This window comes from Urocitellus parryii, chromosome 7, assembly GCF_045843805.1.
Source record: "Urocitellus parryii isolate mUroPar1 chromosome 7, mUroPar1.hap1, whole genome shotgun sequence".
In the NCBI taxonomy this organism is placed as follows: Eukaryota; Metazoa; Chordata; class Mammalia; order Rodentia; family Sciuridae; genus Urocitellus; species Urocitellus parryii.
In genome coordinates, this window is record NC_135537.1 from 158,295,471 (window position 1) to 158,316,467 (window position 20,997).

General features: G+C 47.0%; 2 protein-coding genes across 2 annotated transcripts; one reads left to right on the plus strand and one right to left on the minus strand.

Moving 5' to 3' along the window:
* The first annotated feature begins 609 nt into the window (after positions 1-609).
* On the plus strand, positions 610-12,758 carry Lrrc59 (leucine rich repeat containing 59). The gene is made up of 7 exons (XM_026387075.2): positions 610-1,103; positions 2,797-2,856; positions 4,685-4,843; positions 5,063-5,167; positions 7,310-7,382; positions 9,748-9,921; positions 10,779-12,758. Exons 1-7 carry the CDS (start codon positions 999-1,001, stop codon positions 11,024-11,026), a joined length of 924 nt encoding a protein of 307 aa, XP_026242860.1. The 5' UTR covers positions 610-998; the 3' UTR covers positions 11,027-12,758.
* Positions 12,759-12,772: 14 nt separating this feature from the next.
* On the minus strand, positions 12,773-20,961 carry Eme1 (essential meiotic structure-specific endonuclease 1). The gene is made up of 9 exons (XM_026387074.2): positions 20,929-20,961; positions 18,399-19,201; positions 18,186-18,313; positions 15,079-15,165; positions 14,863-14,984; positions 14,545-14,662; positions 14,206-14,321; positions 13,411-13,600; positions 12,773-13,168 (listed from the first exon to the last, which is right to left on the minus strand). The coding sequence occupies exons 2-9, from the start codon at positions 19,165-19,167 to the stop codon at positions 12,992-12,994; spliced, it is 1,707 nt and encodes a 568-aa protein (XP_026242859.1). The 5' UTR covers positions 19,168-19,201; positions 20,929-20,961; the 3' UTR covers positions 12,773-12,991.
* Positions 20,962-20,997: the final 36 nt, after the last annotated feature.

The following is a 20,997-nucleotide window of genomic DNA, read 5'->3' on the forward strand; positions in this document are numbered from 1 at the left end:
TAATCGAGTCAGGTCAGATCAGGGAGGCCAGTTTGGGGTGAGTCCAGGAAGTTGGGGACTGTTATCTGAGGGATTAAAATTCCTTCAGAGCTCTTCCTCTACCCTATCAAAGTTTTGAAAGGGACACATAAGATAAGGGGGGAATGATGAACCCAGCCTAATTCTATCTTAAGATTGGGAGCCATCTCATCACAAAGTCATGAAAAGTTAATTCGTTTTACTATAGATTACTGTGATTTCTAAACTTGCCTACAATGCCTGCCTGTGCCTTGAACTCACCTGTGCCTGGTTTTACCTGACCCTCACTGAAACCTCAGCAGCACCTCATAAATTCTGGTTTGGGGATCTAAATTTACTCCCTAACTTGAAATGTCAGAACCATTTAGATCATTAACCTACTACCTGCCTTTGTATTATGCTTGTCAAAATCCTGTTATCTGTGAGTTCTCAATACACCCCCACCCCTTTGCAACCCCTTTCTGCTCCTAATCCAGCGGGTGGGGGTGCTCTGATGAGGTCAGTTTGGGTTGCGAACCCAGGTCTTGCTACTTCCAGGAACATGGCCTTTCTACTTCCAGGAGCATGGCCTTTCGCTGCCTGGCTTCAGGCCATCAGGGAACCAGACTGCCACGTCTGGCTACCGAAATGCTCTGGCTGAGGCGGCGCCGTGCACGGTCCTGGGCACCAGGGGGCGCGCCCGTACCCGCTCGGGCCGCTCTGGCCCAACTCTTCTCAGTGGCCGCGGAAGGTGACGTGGACACGGAAGTGGTCGTCGTCGCAGCTGCACCGGTGGGAGCGGGGCGCGGGGATCGGAGTGCGTCCGGCCAGCGGACGGGCGGCGGCGGTCTCGCAGCGGCGGCAGCGGCGGCAGCGGCGGCAGCGGCGGAGGGCGCAGGCGTGGTCCGTTGGGTGCGCCTCTGCTGAACGACGAGCGACCTTTCAGCCTCTCTCCTGCCCGTCGAAGCCCCGCAGTCGGGGCCAGCTCAGCCGGCGTCATCATGACCAAGGCCGGTAGCAAGGGCGGGAACCTTCGCGACAAGCTGGACGGCAACGAACTGGACCTGAGCCTCAGCGATCTGAATGAGGTCCCGGTGAAGGAGCTGGTCAGTATAGCCCCACAAGGCCCTGGGGCCCACTATGCTTGGTGCTGGCCTCTGCGTGGGCCGCCTCCTTTCTCAAGCCTCAGTTTCCCATCTTTAAAACGAAGTGGTGGGGGAATGCTAAGTGCTCGGTGGGTTGCTGCGTCCGGCCCCAGCGTTTCTGGGATGTACACGTGTCACTTTGGCGCCGTTCCAGAAGATAGGGAGGATTTGCCTGTCCGACCCTGGGCATTTTCAGGGCCAAGAGTGAATCTGTCTCCCTCTTGGGGGCTTTCACAGCGCCCAGTTACGTGCAGGACCCCCGGTAGGAGCAGCCACGGGGTTGCTGGATGTATTTCAGAATGAATGAATGAATGAGTCGGTCCGGGAAAGCAGGCCTCCTGATAGACCTGGGTGTGGCCCAGAACCCAGCTTTTCTAGGAAGCTGGCCATCCCAGCTGGCTATCCCAGCTGGCTACTCCAGCCTCGAGGCAGCTTTCCTTGAAGAAGGTGAAGTCTCCTTGCTTGACTCTCAAGGTTTCATCCCACCTGCGCTGAACCTGGCAGGAATCCCTGCCGACTACCCACCCCACCCTAAGCTAAGGCCTGGGGCCCCAAGGAGATCACACATCTAGTTGCCATTGTAGAGCTGGGTCCCATGTCCCCTGCTTTTCTAAACCACCAGATCCCTATCCCCACCACTACCCCTCTGGCCTGCCTCACTTGGGATGGTCTACACTCTCCTTCCTTTCTTCCTTTACAAATTACATTTGCCCTTGACCTTTGGCCCAGTCTTCCCTTTACTGTGGCTTTTATTGTGGTGACTAGAATGGGATTCTCAGTTCATAACCCAGCTCCATTGCCTAATAGCTGAGTGTCCTTGGCAAGTTGGTTAACCTTTATGTCTAAATTTCCTCATTTATAAAATGGTACTAATAGTTTCTATCTCATATACTTTTTATGAGGATTAAATTGTAACGTAAAATGCATGGAAGGTAGCATGTGCTGATAGATGGAACTGTTATTGAGGTGTTTTTCTCCCTGTAGTATCCAAAACTTTTTTGGGTGGTCATACTTCATTTTGAGGACTTTTGACAGAAAAGTCAAGGTTGGCCCAAGGTCTTTAATTAAATGTTCACTTCGTTTCCCACCCCAAGATGATGGTCAACATTGCTTTAGTCTGGCCTTAGGCTGAAACAGTTTAGTCCAATGGTCAGTGCACATTATCTCCAGGGGGGAAAAATCTGGACACTGGAAAAATTGAGGTGGGCTGTGAGGGCCTCCTTTCACTCTGCCTTCACTCTGGCATACCTGTTCCTTCAGCCACGAGTTGGCCATCACATATGGGATATTCTTCTTTGAGGAAGGCCCTGAATTGGGGAATATGTAAATTGCAGAGATTTATAAGACATAGTCCCTCCCCCAAAACCTAGTAAGGGGAGTGATAGAGAAGAATTTTAAAGTGCTATGGAGAATTTCTAAGAATTTAAGTTTTCCTTTCTCGGAAGTTCCACAGCTAAATCCCTCCTCTTTGTATTCTTCCCTAGATCTTGGTTGACTGGCTCATTTTTTTCTTTTATCCCCAGGAACATGATACTTTAGTGATTTTTTTTTTTTTAAGGCCTTTCTTAATCATGGGAACTTTCTTTGGAAAATGAACAGATGTCACTGAGTCGTTCCAGGTGTTGGTTTGACATGTTTTTCTTATCTCTTCTAGGCTGCACTTCCAAAGGCCACCATACTGGATCTGTCCTGCAATAAACTGAGTAGTCTACCGGTAAGATTGGCAAGCAACCATGACTTCTGGAGCCTGGATGCATTGCCTTCCTGTTGCTGGGGGTGGGAGGGTCATAAGATATAATTTCAGGATTGGCCTACAGGCAGGCTCCAGCTAATCTGGGTATGTTGGGGAGGAGATGGATGGAGTAGCTTGTCTCAGAGGGAAGGGAATTGAGGTACAGGCCTCATTCTAGCAGTGGGGAAGTCAGGCCACAGAAAACAACATCGACAGGATGCTGGCTGGTCACTTACAGGGCTCATCTTCTTTCTTGCTTTTTTTTTTTTTTAATATTTATTTTTTAGTTTTCAGCGGACACAACATCTTTGTTGGTATGTGGTGCTGAGGTTCGAACCCGGGCCGCACGCATGCCAGGCGAGCGCGCTACCGCTTGAGCCACATCCCCAGCCCTTCTTTCTTGCTTTATTCCTTTGAAAAGTAATTTACCTCCCTATTGCACAGAGGAGGCTAGAGACCATTTTGTTAGTTGCTCTGCATTGCAGAGAGAAAGTACGAATAGTTTACCAGTCCCTCCATGCATCTTGTGATGAGACACAAAGCAGAATGTGATTTTATAAGACTACCTTATCATTATCCTCCCAAAGACTTGAATTACTTCATATTTGCTTTTTGTTGTTGTTGTTGTTATTGTTGTTGGGCACATCCATTCTGTGTCAAAACCTTTTGATTTTGCTTGCATCACTTTTCCCAGTTCTCCCTTTGCTCCCTTGCTCCTGGGCAGGTGCTAGATTCCTTCAGCCCCCTCAGCCTCTGCTGGGTAATGACTCCCTCCTCCATAGCACTGCTCCTGCAGTCAGGCCTGTGTTTGCTGTCACTGCTGCCTCTTCCACCCTTCTCTCTGGCCATGCCACTCCTTGTTTTATCCCAGGGTAGATTCCCACTGGGTTTGGCTTAGGGATCAAATTCAGAAGTTGGCAGTTTCTTCTTTGGATCATTAGTCCAGTTCTCTCTTGGCATTCTCCTGAGCCTCTTACTGTCTATAGCATCTTTTCACAGCTCATCAAAACTGTTTCTAACAGTTCAGGAAGCATCTGAGGTCCCACTTCTTCCAGGAAGTATTGTTTCTAATTAAAGAAGGGTAGCAATTCCTTGCAGCTTCACACCTGCTGTACACGTTGCCAGAATCATTCGGCACCCCCAAGTGCACTTTTCAGTCTGACTGTTTTGTTGTCTGTCCCAACAATTTCCATTTTGCTTGGCAGTGCAGATCCCCTGGCATTTACAAGTCCCCAGAGAGCATGAGTAGTGCCTCATTAGCCAGCTAGTGCCATCACTTTCAGATGGGTTCTGGGCAAAGGTTGAATGTGGGGATGTTTTGGCTTTTGCTGAAGAAGAGCTGGGTTATAGGCTGGGTGGGCCCTAGCCAGTCAGCCAGCTATTCCAGGAACACTCATTGAGCACCTGTGCAAAGTTCTAGGTGCTACAAGTAACAAGACTGAGATTGAGTACTCAAGGTTTAAACACTGTGTTTTGAGAGATCCTATGAAAGGTGAAGATAGGGTGCTGTGGGAGGACAGAAAGGTTCCTTGTCACTGTAGTAGCAGTGTGGAAGATGAGCAGGAAGGAGAACAGAGGAGGAAGGGATGTACACATTTTTTTGCTAGATGGTACTACGCTGTCTTACGCTCATGCTTCAGTCACGACCACTAGCAATGGTAGGTTTTCTCTCCATGTTCATGCTAGGAGGAAATAGCTGGTAAGAGGTAGAGCTGGGATTTATGCCTAGGTGCTTCTAACTTCGGGACTCCCTAGCAATTAAACCAAAGGGTGTGAGCCCCAGGCTTAAGTGGTCTCTCTCTGGTCCTAGTCGGATTTCTGTGGCCTCACACACCTGGTGAAGCTGGACCTCAGTAAGAACAAGCTGCAGCAGCTGCCAGCTGATTTTGGCCGTCTGATCAACCTCCAGCACCTGGATCTCCTCAACAACAGGCTGGTCACCCTGCCTGTCAGCTTTGCTCAGCTCAAGGTAAGAATCCACACACCATGGTTTCACAGCCAAGCATGGCCAGGCCCAGGGACTGATTGTGCATGACCCTGAGAAAGGTAGTCAAAAATATTACCTTGCTGGCCTGAGATGGCATCCCTGGGGGTGGAACACAGAGGAGCTTCCTTTTTGCCCACTCTTCTACCTAGAGGGACAGTATGTGAACTCAGGCTTAGCCTGCCTCTTTACCCATCTCTTTAGAACCTGAAGTGGCTGGACCTGAAGGACAACCCCTTGGACCCTGTCCTGGCCAAAGTGGCCGGTGACTGCTTGGATGAGAAGCAGTGTAAGCAGTGTGCAAACAAGGTGAGCACGGGGCTCCTGGGTGTCTCCTTCCCATGTTCCTGTAGGACCTTCCTCACCCTCTTGTTTTTTTTTTCTTCCAGGGCACTGATAGCTGTTGACTAAAGTGCTAAGGTCTCAGTGGAATTAGTCTGTTAAACCCTGGGGAGATTTGTTTCTATGTTTACCTTACAAGTACTAGAATACCACCATCTTCTACTTTATGCAGTACTTCCTTTTCTAAGAAACCAGGGCCTGGGCTGGGGGTGTAGCTCAGTGGTAGAGTGCTTGCTTAGCATGTGCAAGGCCCTGGGGGTCATCCCAGCAAAAAACAAATAAAAAACCCAGTAAATCAAATGAGTAAATGAGGAAAACAAACCAAAAATCTGCATTAGAACACTATGTTGACATTGGTTTTAATGGGAAAATAGGGATAGGGGCTATATAACCCCTTTGAGGCACAGTTATTGTGTGAGTTTTAATAAAGGTATTCAGATTTATAAATTTAGGGCTGTGGATACAACTGAGTGGTAGAGTGCTTGCCTAGCATGCTCATGGACCTTTCAATGCCCAGCAGTTGGGGAGGGGATTTATAAATCTATACCTATAAACAGACAAGTCCAGTGCAGACATGGCATTTGATTATAATTGGGGTCATCTGATAGAGGAGTGAAGACCCACAGGCTTTTCACTAGGCAAACTTTGCCCTTGGCCAGTAACCATGACAATGTGCTGCCCTCCCTGCTCATTAAGAACAGTATTTTGTGGAGCACAATCACATACCTGTAACCCCAACAACTCCGGAGGCTCAGGCAGGAGGACTGCAAGATGGAGGCCAGCCTCAGCAATTTAACAATACCCTGTCTCAAAAAATAAAAGAACTGGTGATGTAGCTCAGTGGTAAAGTGCCCATGGGTTCAGTCCCTAGTACTATAAAGAAATAGAGAACAAGGTGCTTTAGAAGTAATGTAAATTCTAAAAACTGACAGCAGCTACCACTGATTCTTCCTTGGTCCTAGATGCTTTGTGTATGTCATTTCATAGTCCTCCTAACTCTAGGAAGTAGGTATTGCTTCCATTTCTGTGCATACACTGTCATTTAGCTCTTCATTCAGCAGATATGTTGGATCATATTAAATTGCTATTTCATAGTTTGTGGCTTACAAAAGTAGTTTTTATTGAGTGCAAAGGTCTTTTCTGCTCACACATCCCTTTCAGACATGTCCAGCAAGCACCATGCATTGTGGATATGGTCACTGAAGCCACAGTCTCTGGCACTTTGGCTCCAGAGCTGCAGCACACCTGTAAGCATTGTAGAGGAGTGGGTTGGGCCAGTCAGAATGATGTTGCTGGTCTCTAGGACAAAATCTGTCCTCTGGGAGCTCATAATCTCCATCGGAGCAGTCTCTCCCATTTCTGAACTACCTGTGTTTTCAGATAATTAACTCCTGACAGCAGTACTTGTAAAAAGGTAAAAAGGGACATCTCTTAGCAAGATCAATGGGTAATCGTGCATTTGTTTAGTATTCAGATTTTGTATTCAGACAGAAGCTTTGATGCCCTTACCATCGTGCTTGCCCTTCTCTAGACCTGCACCTCTTTGCTGAGCAGCCATTTTTATCAACTCAGCTGTCTTGGGAGAGGTGTCACGTATCAAATGCCTCCAGTTACCTACACTCTGCACTAGCCACATGGGATACCTATGGACAGGATAGTTGCAATCTCACGACTGAGACAGGTTGCAAGAAATTACAGGGAGAGGGTTCCTGAAGTAGGTAAAGACAGGGGAGGGTCAGGAAAGTGTATTGGAGGGAATGCTGTTCCTGCTGGTCAGGGAGTTTCTGAGAGGATCATATGAAATCATGCACTTGAGAGTGATTGTAGATGGCAGAACTGTCTGTAGATAATAGTCAATATTTTGTTCCAAAAATTTTTCCTGGCAGCTTTAGTGAACTGGGTTTATATGATTCTTCTACTGAGGTTGGTGTAATGACTTCGGATGCAGAAATGGGATTAAGTCACCTAGTTCTGCATTGCTGCCAGGGCCCCTGTGATCTGGGATCCTGAAAAAAAAAAAAAAACAGTCTTTTTTGAGACTTCTTGAGCAAACATGCACTTTGAACGCTACTACTTGGAGTAGTTCAGAGCCCTCCTTTCCTCTGACAGGTGCTACAGCACATGAAGGCTGTGCAGGCGGATCAGGAGCGAGAGAGGCAGCGGCGGCTGGAAGTGGAACGAGGTAGGTGGCTGTCCCCCATCTGGTCATCTTCCAGTCCTTAACCCAGCCAGTTGAGTCTTATGCTTCAGGTGCTGTGCTAAAGAGCGAGTGCTGATGGACAGTGTGGTGGTAGATGGTGTCATCTTTATCTGATGACTCTCTCCAGTCCTGGCTTCTCCACTGAGCTCCATCCTTATTCTTAGAGGGTTAAAAGGCATCTCAGAAAAAATAATTTGAGAAAAGGTATCTCAGATATGGCTGAAGCAGACCCGTTTCCCTTTAGCCCTTTCCCAGTCTTCCCCCTAAACAAGAAGTCACTACCTTTGTAGTTATTCAATCCTGAAATAGGAAAGATGGATCCCTTTCTTTTGTTATCAAATCTAGTTTGTCAGCAAGTCCTCTTGTGACACTTTCTCTACCTTCAGCACTACCTCTGAAAGAGGACTTGAATGTGCCATATCCATTAAACTCACCCTCACATGGCAGCCTGGGATATCTTTTATTTTTGTTCTTATTTGTTTGTTTATTTTGTGTGGTGCTGGGGATTGAACCCAGGGCCTTGTGCATACTAGGCAGTGCTCTAACCTAGAGCTATACCTCCAGCTCTTGGGGGGATCTTTTTAAATAAGCAGTGCTACTGTACCCTCTAATGACATTCCATTGAATTTAGAATGAAGTCCAAATTCAGGTGTTGGGACCCACAGGCCACCTTGGCCCAATGTTGCCTGCCCTGCAGTGCCATTAACTTAGCCACTGGGGCCTCTTCTGTTGCTTGGATACACTAACTGTGGCCTTGCCTTAGGGGCTTTGCTTGGTTCCTTTCCTTCAGCTGGCTCCTGGCTTGCTTCCTGTGATCCCTCATGTCTGATCCAGTGTTGCTGTAGGTCAGCCTCAACCCTTGCCAGAGCACCCAAACTCAAGTAGCCATCCTACTTGCCACCCGTCCCCCACCTCTTCTGTTGACCTGGTGGCACATCTCTCTGTTTTTACTGTGTTCACTTATGGATCGTGTGTCTCTGTCTGTGCAGGTGCTAGAACCTACCCTGCCTTCTCCACTGATGCACCTCAAGTACTCAGAACGGTGCCTGGCATGTAGTGTGTTCTGCTGACTGGCTGACTTTTGGTCCCCTTACCAAGGACTACATGGTTATACAGAAGGGGTGCTTGCAGTACTGACTACAGGCAGTCCCTGAACTCACAATGCCCAAGTAATAGTGTCCCTTCTCCATGCACAGCCACCATGGCAGACAAGCCCATGTTCACTCTGACCCCCTCTGGTTTGCTTCTCGATGGTGCATATTCTCTTGAAGCTAGCTGTAGTGGGTTCTTGGCATTCTTGGTGCTCAGCCAGAATGTGGAGCTGGTGTGGCTGTAGAGAAGCAGTGGAAAGCTCTCGTACTTACAGTACTGCTGTTCAGCTACATTATGATTCAGATAGGCTTTAAAGTCCTAAAAGGACATTTAACTACCATTTTGTGGCATTTGGGCTTTGGAAAAAATGTATTTTAGGCTTCCAAATAACTGATTTGGAAATGCAGTCTTAGAACCCAGTAATTTGGAAGTTGAGTGCTACATGTAAGCATACTTGAGCTGTTAAGCAAATGGAACATAGATTCCCAAGTTGGTAGATAACTGACAAATCATTTGTCACTTTAGAAAAACATTGCTGTTAGCTGTAACTCTAAATGTGAGTGATCATGGTCTTCTTACTTGCCCTCCTCCCCATGCTACATTGATTTCTAAAGTATGGGAAGATAGCAGTCCTATAGGAGCAACCCTTTCATTGTTCCTTCTCCTCATGGCCAAGTTCTAGGAGGTTGTTGATTGCTCTGCCATTTGCTTTTTTTTTTTTTTTTTGAGGCTGGGCTCAAGTGACCCTTCTGCCTCAGCCTCCTATGTGCTGAGATCACAGGGTGCACCACTAGGCCTGGCTTGCTCTGCCTTCTGAAGTAGTACCTAATTCTAGAGGAATGCAGACCTGTCACCTGTGCTTGTCTTAGTTCCCTTTGTTATTTCACTCCAATCTCTCCTGCCTGTAGACAGGGTATCCCTTAATAATCCCTTCAGCAAGCCCTGAGAGAGATTTTTAGAAAGAGCTTACTTCCTAGAGAGTAGAATGATGGCTGGTTCCTTTTTCTATTTCTGGAGGGTTTTGTTTCTTTATTTGTTTTTGCTGCAGTGTGGTGATGGAGCCTAGAGCCTCACGTGTGCTAATAAGCAAGTGCTTTATCACCGAGCTACATCCCCAGTCCTCCTTTTTCTATTTCTTATGTGACCCATGGCATAAAGCAAAAGGCAGCTGAATTCTCGCTTTTAATTACTGAGGAAAGCAGGCTGCTGGAGGGTTGGTGGGAGAGGAGTCATGTTTGGGTATATTTTGTTGTAGAGGCAGAGAAGAAGCGGGAGGCCAAACAGCGAGCTAAGGAAGCTCAGGAGCGGGAACTGCGGAAGCGCGAAAAGGCAGAAGAGAAGGAGCGTCGGCGAAAGGAGTATGATGCCCTCAAAGCTTCCAAGCGGGAGCAGGAGAAGAAGCCCAAAAAGGAAGCAAATCAAGCCCCCAGTAAGTTTGCTGTCTGGGCAAAGTGGTAGCCCAGGGCAGACATGTGCATGTTTTCAGGCATGAATGAGCAAGCTCACAGACCAGTGACATAAACTACAGTCATACCTGGGAGTAGTGTGGGTGTCTGAAGAGTGTGGCCATGGGGAATAGAGGAGACTCTGGGGGAGCTGGTGCTGGCTGGCTCATTTCCCAGTGCCACATGTGGGTGTGTCAGTCAGTTGTGTCCTAGAGCACCGTGGAGCAGGGAGTCTCACTTTCTCTAGGGCTGACATCCTAAAGCCTATTTTTTTATTTTTTCTGATTATAAATAATATGTGTTCATTGCAGAGATTTAGAAATGATATAATCTCAGAAAACAGCAGTCACCTATAATACATTCCCAGTAGTAATTACTATTTACAAGTGATATATTGTATTACTTTTTAGGTTTTTCATACGTGTATTATATAATGATGACATTCACAGTATTAGTAAATCTGGACTCTGTTCCCAAACGGGCAGTAGTCTATCCCTGCTGAACACCCTCTGATAAGCCCTTCCTGCTCCCAAGGGGCTTGGACCATCTTCATGTTACTAAGGAGAGTGTAGGAACCTGGGGACTGAGCTACAGGAGTCATACAGAATGAGTTCCAGTTTCCAGGGTAGTCCCTTGAGATCCCAGGGATGAGACATTTATGTTATGGTCTTTGTGTAGCAGAGTCTTGAAGAGCTCTGATATCCATAAGACATCGTTCTCCTCAGGTCTCGAGGAGTGGCTGAGTAGATCTATCTGCAGGGAGACTTGCATAGACTATAGACAGTGGGTCTCCTCAAACCAACAGAACTTCATTTTGTCTCTTGTGACTTTATCTCTCCAGAATCTAAGTCTGGCTCCCGTCCCCGCAAGCCACCACCCCGGAAACACACTCGGTCCTGGGCTGTGCTGAAGCTGCTGCTGCCGCTGCTGCTGCTGTGTGTGGCTGGTGGGCTGGTTGCGTGTCGGGTGACAGCACTGCAGCAGCAACCCCTGTGCACCAGTGTGAACACCATCTACGACAATGCTGTGCAGGGTCTGCGCCGCCACGAGATCCTCCAGTGGGTCCTGCAGACCGACTCCCAGCAGTGAGCTTGTCCTCCGCACCTGCTGCCTCCCGGCCTTGGAGCTCGGATTCCTGTGGAATTGGCTTCTGCTGGACACAACCTTTTTAGCGTCAGACCTACCTGCCATCATCAAATGGCTGCCAGTTGGTACTTGAGACCTCCCCTTTGTAGGACTTCTTGTTGTTCCTTAGTCAGGGTTCCCTGGTGGAATGAGAAGAAATGGGAGGTGGGGAGGGATAGTTACCTGCATGCCTAAAGGAATAGGCTTGGGGGTGGGGAGAGAGAAAACAGCCTTTTTTAGTTATTGTACTAAGCTGTGTAAAGGCAAGGCTTGTTTCTACTAAATGGTCAGCTGTCACTACATTTATACTTTTGTATGTCACAAACCCTTTCTTTCATTCCTCCCTGGGTAGCCCAGGCAGATTAGGAGGCAGTATGTTACTGGGGACTAGGGGACCACCACATTCAGTAAATCCAGTCGAAATTGGGGAAGGGGTTTCCTATTTCCTAAAAAAAAAAAATTCTGAGACATTCAACATTTTAGTGACCATCAAAACCTCAGGCTGTGAAAGGGACTTCACAACCCTCAGCCCCATGTAACGCTTGTAGGCAGAGGAACTGAGGCCTTCCATAACTCGCCCAGTTTCCCAGATAGTGTAAGGTAGAACTAGACTCCCACTCTGGTATTCTTTCTTTCCTTGACATCATTTGGCCTCCTTTGTAAAGTTCAGAGAGAACAGAACTCACACCAGAATTCCGTCTCAGGCAAGGTGTAGACACTTCACAGTAGACGGAGTCATGACTCTATTCATGCCATCAGGGTCTTGGGCAGCTCCCGTGGAGTCCTGCCCTAACTTAAATAGCTTCCACAAAATGGCAGCAGGCCTGCTCCTTGCCTCAGGTTCAGAGCATTAACTCCCTGGTTGCCAGGAAATGAGGAGGTGGATCTCTGCAAGGCTGCATTGTCTGTGACAGCTCCATTAGCACTAGGTGTGATTAAATACCTCAGAGGCAACCTGAACACTCAGCTTCATAGACACTGAGGTTCAGAATTGTTTGATTCTAGACCTATAACAGAAGGGAAGGAATGAATGCAAACTGTAGGAAATGAAGGGAAACAAGTAGCAACAATGGAGCTGAAAAGTGGTGCATAAAACTAAAGACTAGCACAAACTAGGGCAGTACCGTCCATTCTCTTGGCTGCTAAATTTAAGCATTTTCTTGCCTATGCTTCATCTTTTCACAACAGCTGGATGAAGGGATCAGAAGGACCATGTCTTGGTGCTCATTCACTGAAAACCCAATTGCAAGCTCCTTGCCTCTTCCCATAGGGAGCAAGAACCTGCTATAGTTTAGAGACAGAGGGCAGAGTCCAGCTTTTTAGCCCTAGTGGCCCTTCCAGGGTAGTTCTATCACTCATGATTGTCTTGGTACTGGAAGAAAGGACTTTGCTCTCTCCTCCCCCAAGGTAGCTGTGCCACGCAGGTCCACACCTTACTCAGAATCACTACACATTCCTTAGTCTTCCTCCAAGCTCCAGAGCCATTGGTATAAAATGCTTTATTGAAACTTAACACATAATACATAACAATGAGATTATGAAAATACAGAAGTCAGCCTAGTTATCATAGTTCCTTTGGCCGGTTGAGGCAGCTCAGTGGCTGAGCCAACCTGCAGGCAAGAGTTCACTCCGACTTCGAGATTTGATGCTGATTCTTTTCGATTTCTACAATTATTAAATCCATGTCTGAGTGGTCTGTCTTTGTTCTTTTGTGTTTTGAGGGCTGGCTGGGGCAGGGGTAACAGCTGTTTTTGCTGGGAGAAGAGCAGAACCAAATGTCTTGGCCTTCTGCCCTGAGTTCACAGGGAATACGACAAGTAAGGAGAGACTGGGCCACCCCCTGGCTAGGCCTCAGGAGGTGCTTCCAGTTAGGTTCTAAGGTTGAGGAGGTAGAAATCAGCATTTTATCCTTGTCCCTGTGGACTAGCATCAGTCAGCACTATCTAAAGTGAGATCTGGCTGCAAACTGGTCATCTGAAGGTAGACACGCCTAGACACCTCTGGCCCAATACGGCGGGAGGTGGATGTCACTCCTTCCCCGCGACGCACCTGTATGTCTGCCAGCAAATTCTGGCGTTCTTGCTCCGAAAAACACCGCCGATAAGCCTGAAAGCAGTAAATGATCTCTTAATGCTGTACCATCCCCAACTGTCCTCCATCCATGAGCAAAAGGGTGGCAGGCTTGGTCTGGGGAATGAGAACCCAGGGTCCCTCTGGGTCAGCATGAACTGAGCCAACCCACATTGCTGACAAACAGCATCTTTGGGTCCTCAACAGGGCTGTTCATGGAAGTCATCTGGGGGGCCCTCTGAGGCCAAAGCAGGTTAGGTGACCATAGAGCAGCATACCTCTACCAGGAGCCTTGGGGAGGGATAGGCATCCACAATAGCACTGGCCATTTCCAGGCTGACTCGGTTCAGCTGCTGAATCTGTCTTCTCCAGACTAGTGCCAGTCCCCTGCCAGTGCGGTCTACCTTCACCCCTCCAGCCCAGTCGCTCTCCAGGCAGAAGGAGAAGCTGTTTTCATCTCGGAGTGTCCTGCAGATAACACAGCTGGGAAGCTGAGCTGCTCATTAGTCCTACACTTGTCCCTTCAAATAAGGACTGAAAAGCACTCTGTCCAGTGACCTGGAGATGGATACAGTGTCATATCTGGCCAGTTTGAGCCTTCAATGATTTAAGCAATTATTTCATTTCCAAGCACAGTGTTAGTTGTGGTTTCCCTTAAAAAACTATAACTAGTCCCTTTCATTACTATAGAAGGTACCAGATTCTTCTGCTTGTAAGCTAAAGGAGAATATTTTATTTATTGGTCCTGGGGACTAACCCAGGGGCACTTTATTACTGAGCCACATTCCCAGCCCTATTTATTTATTTATTTATTTTATTTTTGATGGTGTTGGGGATTGAACCCAGAGCCTTGTGCATGTGAGGCAAGCACTCTACCAACTGAGCTATATCCCTAGCCCCTCTCTTTATTTTTTGAGATAGGGTCTTGCTAAGTTGCTGAGGCTGCCTCAAACTTGTAATCCTCCTGCCTCAGGCTCCTGAGTTTTTGCTAGGAAAAACTAGCATGGCTGCAAGAATTATCCTCAAAGGCAAGTTCCTACATGGAGGCAGCAGGCTTTTCTGGGGACACTCACTTGAAGGGTGCCTCAGCCACGGCCTTTGTGAATGTGCAGGCGAAGTCAGCCAGTTCTTTCCAGCTCTGCACAATCCGAACCTGGGCTTCGGTATGTAGCTGCAGATCCACCAACGCCTAGAAACCCCAAGAAAATGATGGACTGGAAGGGCAGAGAGAGACTAGTTGGAAGTGGTTCTCCCACTGTTCACAGAGACTGCACCCCAGCCTCTTAGCTCCTTATTTGATCCCTTCTCTCCTACTCAGGCCAGTATAGAAAGCAGTGTCTAGTGGGTAGTTTATTCTCTAGCAAACTGGATTACATGACTAATGAGCACCCACATGAACAGGAAGTTCTTACCTCTTCCACTTCTACCCTGGACACCACAGGCCCTGTGCTGGGCTCTTGTCTCTGCTGCTTCTCCTTGGCCTGTTTACTTGACGCTCCCTGTTTCCTTCTCCTTGGAGGGTTCTGAGCCCTGGAGTAGGGGAGCAAAGTAAAGGACAGCACCTCCAGACTGCACGAAGGCAGAGGGGTGTAAGAAGAGTAGACCAGGACATCCCACAGGGCTTCCAGGGACATCATCTTGCAGTGATTTATAGATGGAGTGAAGAAACTCACCCTTGTTGGCCCACGAGCTGCCTCATTTAACACTAAGTCTCCAGGGAAAATCCAAACCTGAAGCATTTCTCCTGATCCACAATCACCAACGATACAGCTTTCCCTGCTGTCCTTGCTGTGACGTCAGTTACAAAACCTTGAAGTGTGTCCTTCCCTTTTCCGGCACTGCCTGGACTTCCCTGTGTGAAGGGGCGTAAGGTGCATTAACATTCCCACCTGGTAAGAGGGCTGCTCTGTTCCATGCCTCAGTCCCACTCCTCTGGCCCTACCCACCTGCTTAAAGTTGCAGATCATGGACATAAAAGCTTCTGCCAGGAGTAACACAAGGACTGTCTGCTCCTCCACCCAGTCCTCTTCATCCTGCCAAAGGGCCCAGAACACAAGACAGAGAGGGAGGTCAGCAGGTGTGGGGCCCCATGAGTGACCCAGGTCTTCCAGGTGAATGAATTCCCTGCCCCTTGTGCTGTTTCCTTCTCCCCTCACTCCCCCTTTTTTTGGTGGTTCTTGGGATTGAACCCATGCTAGGAAAACGCTCTACCACTGAGCTACATTCCCAGTTCTTTTATTATTTTATTTTGAGACAAGGTCTCAATAAGTTACCCAGGGTGGACTAGAACTTGTGATACTCCTGCCTTAGCCTCTCAACCTCCCAAGCAGCTGAGATTACAAGTATGTGCCACTGTGCCCAGCTTCCTTCCTTTTCAACACCCCCCCAACCGAGTACTGAGGATTAAATTCAGAAGGCTTTATTATGAGCCACATCCCCAGCCCTCTATTATAATTTATTTTAGTTTTGGTTTTGGGTACTGGAGATTAAACCCTAGGCATGCCCCCACCTTTTTTTCAGTGCTGGGTATCAAACTCAGGGCTTTAGACATGCTAGCAAGTGCTCTGCCACTGAGTTATATCCTCCACAGGGTCGCTTTACTGCTGAGCCACATTCCCACCCTCTTTATTTTTTACTTTGAGGATAGGGTCTGACTAAGTTGCTTAGGGCCTTGCTAAGTTGCTGAAGCCATCCTCCTACTTTAGCCTCTCATATTGCTGAGATTACAGGTATGAACACTCCACACCCAGCTTATTTTATTTTTTATTTTGAGGCAGGGTTTTGCTAAGTTGTCAAGGCAGGAGGATCACACTTGCAATCCTCCTACCTCACCCTCTAAGTAGCTGGTATTACAACCATGTGCTACCACACCCAAACTTTTTCTTCTTGACTGAAGTCAAGGTGGCAAGGAACAATACTAGTGATCCTGTTCCTCCCTAGCCCTCAATTCTTTAACCTTGGTGCACTGCACTTCTGAAACACTGAATAAGAAAGGAAGCACTGGGGTGCAGCTCAGTGGATCATAACCTGCCCTACAAAAAGAAAAAAGAAAGCAAACTCCAAAAATGAAGTAGAAGAGGAGGAGGAGGAGGAGGAGGAGGAGGAGGAGGAGGAGGAGGAGGAGGAAGAAGCTGGGAAATTGGCACATTTAAAGGGGCTGAGAAGCAACTGCCAATTTTTTGTGTGCATTCTGAGTAGGGGAATAGAGGAAACAAATAAACGACTGCACTTTGAAGGTAGAGGCTAAGAGTTGAATGGCCCTTATAAACACAGGTTGTGGGTGAAAAAAATCACAAGAGGAACCTCTGTGAGAATAACTCCTCTTCATAATAGCAAGGACGCAGTCAAAGCCGAGGCTGCTTCAGGGCCAACAATCCAACAGCAAAACAGTATAACGGAGAGACTGTGAGACTGCAGAGCAGGAGTTTTGCAGAAAGGTTTCTGATTGGGTCCCTAAAAGCAAAAGCAAGACCCCTCAGATGGCAAAGTGTAGATGGCAGTAGCTCTGGGTTCTAGTTCTGGCTGTGGTTCTGAACTAGGCTTTTAAATTCTCTGAGCCTGTTTCCCAACCTGTGGTGTGCAGAAAATTCCTACTTTATAGGATAACTGAGACTGAAACAAAGAGAGGATACGGGAGTGCCTAGAAAGGATAAAGTGCTAGACAAATACAAGGGTTTGCTAATACCTTCCAATAAAAAGCATGGGTTATTATTCTCAATTACTGAGAAAGTTACGAGATCCAGAAAGAGACGGGGAAAAAAAAAATCTTGTTTAGTCTCTAAACTCTTGAAAATGATGGGTGGAGGACTGGGATGCACATACTCAGACATGAGGCATGACAGGTAAAGTATAGTAACCTAGGGATCCTCAGTGGGGAGGGACATATACTGAAGTCTACAAAATGCTGGTGCTGGGTAATCCGAATTCCCACAACAGGAGGACTAAAGTGATGTAACAGTGTCCTCATTTTACACATGAGGTCACTGAGGCACAAAAATATGCGTAACCCAAATAACTTACCCAGAGTAGCAGCAATAAAACCAGGAAGTTGGGATTCAAAGACAAGCCCCTTTCCCAAAGCCCAGTTAGAGAATTAAGAATCCTATGTGGATTTTCTTCCCTTGCCCCACTCTGCCTAAGGAGGTGATCTCCACAGACACCACAAGGTCCTTGTGTTCACAGGCTCCCAGGTGGGAACCCAAATAGGGGACTGGAAAGGAAGAAGAGTGTGAAATCAGGGTATTTCTTTCCCTGGTTCCCTTCCAGTGGAGTCCTTTGGCATTTGCTACACTTCTTCACGAGAGGACATAGTTTCTCTGAAGGTGGCCTTCTCTCTATTTCTCTTGAGGGTTTTCTTGGGGTAGGTATTGGGGATTGAACTTAGGGGCACTTTGCGACTGAGCTACATCTCCACTCACTTTTTTTCCCCCCGCAATAGAGTCTAAGTTGCATAAGCCCTTGCTAAGTTGCTGAGGCTGGCCTTGAACTTGTGATCCTCTTGTCTCAGCCTCCCTAGTTGCTGGGATAACAGGCATGCACCACCTCACCTGGCTTTATGTCTTCAAAATTCTGCTAACCACTTTCTCCTCTCAACCCTCAGGCTCAGGGATTGTAACTGCTATGCCAGTGCCTCTAAACCAGAGCGATTTTTCCCACAAAGGACATTTTCTAATTGTTACTACTGGGAGGGGTGTTATTGGCATCTAGTGGGTGGAGGCCAAGGATGCTGCTAAAAATTCTTCAGTGTACAGCCCCCACCCTACAGAGAATTATCAGATCTAAAATGTCAACCTTACTGAAGTGGAGAAGCCAGGAATTATGCTAGCAAGACCCTGAGCTGCTGTGCTGTCCCTTGTAGTTTCCTTGTTCCCTGCCCACGCCTTGGGAAGCGATCTCTTTATTAAATCCTCCTCAAATTATCCCAAACTGAGTATGCCATCTGCTTTCCTGCAGCAGCCCTAAATGATGTAAACCCTTTAAAATAAAAGCATTATTTACCCTGTAATCCTAAAAGGTAGAAGGGGAGAAGAGCCATTAGCCAGAAGACCCCTACCTCAGCCAGTCCTGCCCGTCTCCTCCAAGTGATACTGCAAGGCACAGCCTGTGCTTCAATTGCACAGCAGCACTCCATGGACTGCAGAGCTCCCAGGAGCTGGCCCCCACCTTCCATCTGTAAAAGCACTGCAACAGATGGGAAAGAGCCTATCAGTGGGTGGTCCTGAAAGCAGACAATTCAGCTCAGGGTGAAGACAGATGCTAGGAGAACCTGGATCCAGCACCACAACCATGTGCTTTAAGCATTCCTCTGGCCTCTGGGCTTTCAGCCTGTTGACCAGCGTTGCCTTCTTCTTTCTTTCCTGTTGTCTTGGGATGCTTTCCTTCTGGCCTGCTTTTTCCTGCAGCTGGCATCTCTGCAAGTCTCTTCTCAGAACATTCTTCCTGTGCTTGGTTCTCTTCTGGGGCAGGGGGACATCAGAATTTGTTTTGGTTACTTCCAGGCTATTGTTCTGAACAAGGTGGGTAAACTGGTAGGCTGGAAGCTGAATGCGTGGATTGTCTAAGACAGGGTCCTGGTTACCTAGTACACTCCTCTCTAAGGTAACATGGAGGGGAACGTCAGGGATCTTTGAAAAGGGCTGTTTTTTCCAGTCACTTGATGCTTCTTCATTATTTTGATGATTTAAAACACTTTTAACTGGGGAGCTAGAGTCCTCAGAGTTCAACTGCTTGTAGGTCAAAAACTTACACTTAAGCCTCTCAGCTAGGGGAACAAATTCCTCTTCGCCCTCACTTCCACTACTTAGTACTCCGACTGGTTTTATTTGTGTGAGAGTTTCATCAGTGTCTGAGACAGGTGGTGGATCTTTCAATCCTGGTGACAAAGGACAGGAGGCCTCAGAATCTGAGGAGTCAATCACTACAATCTTCTCTGCCCTTTGAGGCTGCCTCCTCTCTGTTGAAGATGGTTCCTTCTTCAGAAAGGAAAACGTTGGCAACTCCTCGGAATCACTCTCACTGGATTCTAATGACTTCATTACAGCCACCAATATGTGCTTTCAAATTAATTGCCTAAAAGGAAAAGACATAAATGGTAGTGACAATTCAGTTCACTAGACATGTTCTTATCACCAAGCTTCATGAAAATAAATGAGCCAGGTATGGTGGTGCACGCCTGTAAGACCAGCAACTCAAGAGGCTGAGGCAGGAGGATTGCAAGTTGGAGGCCAGTCATGGCAATTTAGCAAGACCCTGTCTCAAAAGAAAAAAAAGGTCGAGCTTGTAGGTCAGTTCAATTCCAAGTACCATCAAAAAAAAAAAAAAAAAAAAAAAAAGAAGATAGAAAGAAAGAAAGAAAAAGAAAAGAAAAAATTTCAGTTTAGGGGAGTAGCTCAGTGGTAGGGTGCTTGCTTAGTATGCACAAGGCCCTGGTTTTCATCCCCGGCATTGCAAAAATAAATAAAATGCACTTTAGTGGTTTTCATACATTCAATGTTATGTAACCATCACCACTATCTAATTCCAGAATATTTTTATCACCGCAAAAATAAATTTTATAGCCATTAAGAAGCCATCACCTTAGCCAAGTGTGGTGTGAATACCTATATCTCCAGCAACTTTGGGAGGATGAAACTAGAGGATCCCAAGTTGAGGAGAGCATGAGCAACTCAGAGAGAACCTCACCTCAAAATTAAATATGGGTACAGCACTAGTCTACATTGCATACCCCTGGTTCAATCTCTAGTAAAGCAAAAAAAGTCACTGCCTTGACAACCAAAAATGCTTCTATAAATTTGCCTATTCTGGATATTTCCTACAAATGGAATCATACAATATGTGGCCTTTTATGATTTGCTTCTTTCACTTAGCTTCATGTAATATTCCACTGTACGACTATGCCACCTTTTGTTTATCCATTCATCCCTCGATGTACATTTAATTCCTTTCCTTTTATTTACTATCATGAATAATGTTATTGTGAACATTCACATACAAAGTTTGTGTGGGTTTATTTTCACAATTCTCTTGTGTATATACTGAAAAGTTAATAAAATAAGTACTTGTCACTCCGTTTCTCTATATGCTTAACAAAACACTGTTGAAATCTTAAGAACTGTTTGCTAATCTTGTTCTCAGAAATGTGCTGTCCCTAACTGTGGACTGTCTGCTAATCTTGTTCCCAGAATGAGCTGTTCCCAACTGCCAAACTACAAAATGTAACTTCTCTCGCTGCCCTCTCCATGGAAAGTATATAAGCTCTGCTCAAGCTGTTCTCAGGGCTCTATCTCTCTTTGCTATAGAGAGCTCGGGCCCCAGCATGCTGGTCTCCAAATAAACCCACCCTTCTGCTTTTGCATAAGACAGTCTCTTGTGGTCTCTTACTCCCACGTTCCGCCGGACCCTTACAATACTTAGGACTGGAACTGCTGCGTCATATGCAAGAATCATTATTAGAACAAATACTGTAATATTGTAATCTTCCTGGGTCTCAATTTTCTTTTTCAGTATAATATGGCTTGAAAGAATTAAATGAAATAATGCATTTACCACGCTTAGCATCATATAGCATTTTTTTTTTTAACTAAGTAAATTTAATATTACTAGGGAGGGGTCCTGGGTCTCAGTTCTCCTGCCAAATGACGGAGTGGGACAGGCGGACCCCTGTGGGTCACGCTCCGCACTGCGGCGGCCGGCGGTCCGCTGCAGAACTCCCAGCACGCCCCGGCCACCAACCCCTCTGTAGTCGTGCCTAAGCCCGCAGCCTCCACCACGGAAGGTCTGCGTCCCGCAGAGCTCACCTGCAACTTCCCGCGCCACTCTTTCAACTGGCACGTATAACCCGGAAATAAACCTCCAGGTAGCGGAAG

Bases quoted from the DNA above. Each gene is read 5' to 3' on its own strand.
- Lrrc59 (XM_026387075.2), top strand. From the start codon at position 999: ATGACCAAGGCCGGTAGCAAGGGCGGGAACCTTCGCGACAAGCTGGAC. The intron at 2,857-4,684 runs GTAAGATTGGCA...CTCTGGTCCTAG, and splicing joins ATAAACTGAGTAGTCTACCG to TCGGATTTCTGTGGCCTCAC. The intron at 9,922-10,778 runs GTAAGTTTGCTG...TTATCTCTCCAG, and splicing joins GGAAGCAAATCAAGCCCCCA to AATCTAAGTCTGGCTCCCGT.
- Eme1 (XM_026387074.2), bottom strand. From the start codon at position 19,167: ATGAAGTCATTAGAATCCAGTGAGAGTGATTCCGAGGAGTTGCCAACG. The intron at 15,166-18,185 runs GTAGGGGTCTTC...GCCCTTTGGCAG, and splicing joins GACGGGCAGGACTGGCTGAG to GATGAAGAGGACTGGGTGGA. The intron at 13,169-13,410 runs GTATGCTGCTCT...TACTGCTTTCAG, and splicing joins CCCCAAGGCTCCTGGTAGAG to GCTTATCGGCGGTGTTTTTC.